The 3,641-nt window shown below is 46.1% G+C and overlaps 1 protein-coding gene across 1 annotated transcript; it reads left to right on the top strand.

Moving 5' to 3' along the window:
- Positions 1-242: 242 nt before the first annotated feature.
- Positions 243-3,230, top strand: LOC135907950 (cuticle protein 19-like). The gene is made up of 3 exons (XM_070538076.1): positions 243-335; positions 865-1,020; positions 2,581-3,230. The coding sequence occupies exons 1-3, from the start codon at positions 324-326 to the stop codon at positions 3,136-3,138; spliced, it is 726 nt and encodes a 241-aa protein (XP_070394177.1). The 5' UTR covers positions 243-323; the 3' UTR covers positions 3,139-3,230.
- The last annotated feature ends 411 nt before the right edge of the window (positions 3,231-3,641 follow it).

The raw sequence follows: 3,641 nt of genomic DNA on the forward strand, positions 1-3,641 counted from the left end.
GCGAAAACCACGAAATGTTCACGGCTGTTGACATTGCATGCAGACAAGTATGCCAGAGGTATTGCGTTTTCACTGAAGAGCTCCTTTCATGCAACCGACTACACGCACGAAAGACACATATTCAAAAGAAGAAAAACGTATACCCTTTCCACATGTCGCGATATCTGGTGGGCAGCGTCCGTTTGGCAGGATATAAAAGCTGGCGGCGGTGGAGAAGGTCCCAGTGCAAAACACCAACACCGTCTGCATTGTTTGAACTGTATCGCAGAGAACAAGTGGAAGTTGCAATACCATACATCGTAAAGAACGCGGGCAGAATCGAAATGTTCTCAAAGGTAAAATTACCGCACAGTATTTTCCGTCAGACGCCTTGATCATTGTTTCGTGCCACGCAAGTCCCATAACTGATAACGTGTGTCGCTTAAATTTTAAGAATTGGGGTGCATATTTATGCAACGTAAAGACTATTCCATATTATTCTACATTGTTTGACACGTTCGTATACAAATGATATATTGAAGTTTAATCGTGCGACACTCACCCGTTACCAGAAATTACTTCACATTTTGTGCTTTTTCAATGAGGAAGGCCTCACCTTGCATGATCTGCATGTTTTCGGAATGGTTGCGCTGAAACTTATTCACATCTCAAGCTAGATACGCATATTCAGATGGACTTTGCGCGGCACTATATGCCAGGGAGTAATTCCCTTGTAGTGGGTATATACATTTGCTTTCATTGCTATCATTATGTGTACCTGAGGTATTCCTTAACACAAATATATATGACAGTTTTTCTAGGTTCAGCGTCCGATGCGATTATCTAGAAACAGCGTCACCAGTGCTTCATTTTCCTTCTCTGCAGGTTAAACTGCTCGTGTATTGCTTTGTCGCAAAGACCTGCGCTCTGGATCACCACGACCCCGTACCTGGATACCAGGGTCCCGGCTACAGTGGGTACGGTGGCTATAACGCTCCCGCAGCAGGCACACCTTACCAAGGATACACTGGTTACTCAGCCGTAAGTAATGTATGAGCTGGGATTATGTCGAATCTCGGTTTCTTTGTCGTTGTAATTGAAAAGTTACGCGCTAGAGACACTTTTTTTTCAGCTCTGCTGTTTAAACTGGAAAGTTTACGAAGTAGCTGCTGTACACATAGGCACTAGCTATCGCCCAATGTGGGGAGGAGTAAAGTGAAGTCGCTACAATGGTCCTTCTCTGCCAAAATGTGATGCGTGGGCGTGAAAGAGATAGCAAGATTAAAACGTGGAATGCGTAGTGCCGACGTCAGTTGCACAGTTTGTTGCCATGCTGACCTACCTTCTTCAGCAACTGCTATCCCACCATCCCTCGGATTTAGGCAATCAAACTTAAGGTACCATTTGAGGCGTCGAATAAAACATAGAAAATAGCTCAGACCATCTGTTTTATACTGGTTCCATTTTCCAGCATACAAAAGAATTGTCTTTTGCACAAGGATCTGCCCTGACAGCTTTCTCCTTAAACTAATGCACGCATTCCCTCTAAAACCCAACCGACGTACTCACATAAGTGATTTGGTTCGTCGAAAGGTTAAATACATCATGCTTTCTCGTAAACGATATAAGCACTACTCAAAAGAAACTTGACTGCCCTTCCAGAGCAGATTGATGGAACTAACCGGAAGACCGCGTTGTTCGCAATACACTCTTATAGCGTAACCATTAACATCAGTTTTGTGACACATTGTGGCCACTTGCAAGGCGAGCAAGCATAACGGCTGCGTCTCACTGCATGTCCCTTTCAGAAGAAAATTCAGCTCGGGTGCTTGTGTCTCTGTACATGGGAACTGAGAAAACATTTCTCTTGGCAAGCACTCCAGTGATATTGATGAGGCTCGTCGCCTTTAAAAGAAAAGGTTAAAATCTAGTGATTGCAGGAAGCAGATTTGTTTTGTATGGGTCGTCGTAACTCAACGAGAAAAAACGAGTTTCATATGAGGATACAAATTCATATAAATCAATTAAATTTATAACACTCCCACCAGCGCTGTTACGCTCACCGCTCACGGAGATATATTTAAAGCAAATAACTCATATTAGATGCTACCAATATGTTTTTAAATTATAGCTACAAAATAAAGTGACAATAAACTACATGTCTATTTTTGCAATTACCTTTTTCTTACCACGCGGAAGGTCTAAAAGCTATGAGGAATTTGATCCGAATCGCTTTCTTTTTATAGTCGCTATTGACAGCGAGAACTACAGAGTGCATACCTGACACTCGCGGTACGCTAAGCCTTATACCGATTTCCCCTGCTGCCAAATATGGATAGGATATTCCGCTAATCCTATTATCCCGCCAAACTATATCAGACTTTTGTATACTTTTGCCTCTCCTAACTTCACAAGTTGTGGATGTTTCTTCACTCGCTAGTTTTCTGTATTGATAACGATTCACTGTTATTATATTATCCTGTAGCGAACAGAACTTCCTTTGAGCCATGCAGCAGACACGTCCGCTAAGCTCCACTTATACTTAGCTGTAATCTTTTGGCAGGTGTTTTGATATTTCGTGTGCTCTCTTTTTCGATGCAGCCACCGCAGCCGTATAGCTTTGGCTACGACACGGCTGACGAGTTCGGCAACCGGCAGTTCCGCAGCGAACAAGGTGACTCCAGTAACGTGAAGACTGGCTCGTATGGTTACATGGACGTCAACGGCCTCTACCGGCGCGTCAACTACATCGCGGACGCCAACGGCTTCCGCGCCACTGTAGACACCAATGAACCGGGCACCGCGCCCGGCGCCAGCGCCGACGTTGTGTTCAATGCCGCACCCGTGGTCCCGCCTCTTCCTGCTGTGGCAGCAACACCTGCTGCGTACGGCGCCAGGGCATCCGCTGGTTACAGCAACGCGTTGAGTGGCTATGGTGGATACGGATACGATCCTTACGGCCGCCTTCGTGCTGGAGCCGTGTATGGTGGTTACGGGAGCTTCGGCTACGCCCCTAGTGGTCCGGCCCTTGGCGGTAATGCTAGTGGTGGACATACTCCTTCCGGTTATGGCTCTGCCGGCGACGTGGCAGGTCAATACGTGCCAACTGGCTTCGGTGGCTTCGCCGCTGGTCACCATGGCTTCCGCCGTCGTAGATAAAAGGGACGCATCCGATGCCTGCGAAGTTTTATGTCCAAAAAGGGTGCTGCAGACAAACGGGCCCTCGTGTGAGCTTTCGGTCATCAAATTGGCCCCGCACTGACTAAGATAAATGGTGCATACCAATAAAGAGACAGCCATTTTTTCTCGTGTGAGATCTTGTGGAATTCTTCCGAACCGTATCACGAGTCTGCCTATATGTTCAGAGAAAGGTGGGACGGTCGGGGAGGCTGGATGCAGGCGGCTGTTCAGACGTGCAGTGAATGGTGTAATAGAGGCCAGAAATGCTCGCAAAAACGCAACGGTCTTGCATTTCACTACCTTGGGTGCTGTTAGAGTCTGCTTCCTCAGCTTATATTATTTGTTTCAGTTATGATTGTATTAGCAAATACATAGAAAAATCCCATAGAAAAACTGCGCAGAAAAATCCTGATGTGTCCTGTGACCACTCGGCCAGAATAGTCAGAAAAGTATGGGGAAAGCTCGTGTGGCCCGACTAGGGA

Source organism: Dermacentor albipictus, chromosome 1 (genome assembly GCF_038994185.2).
Source record: "Dermacentor albipictus isolate Rhodes 1998 colony chromosome 1, USDA_Dalb.pri_finalv2, whole genome shotgun sequence".
Lineage (NCBI taxonomy): Eukaryota > Metazoa > Arthropoda > Arachnida > Ixodida > Ixodidae > Dermacentor > Dermacentor albipictus.

Coding starts and splice junctions, on each gene's coding strand:
- LOC135907950 (XM_070538076.1), top strand. Junction 1,021..2,580: donor GATACACTGGTTACTCAGCC/GTAAGTAATGTA, acceptor TTTTCGATGCAG/CCACCGCAGCCGTATAGCTT.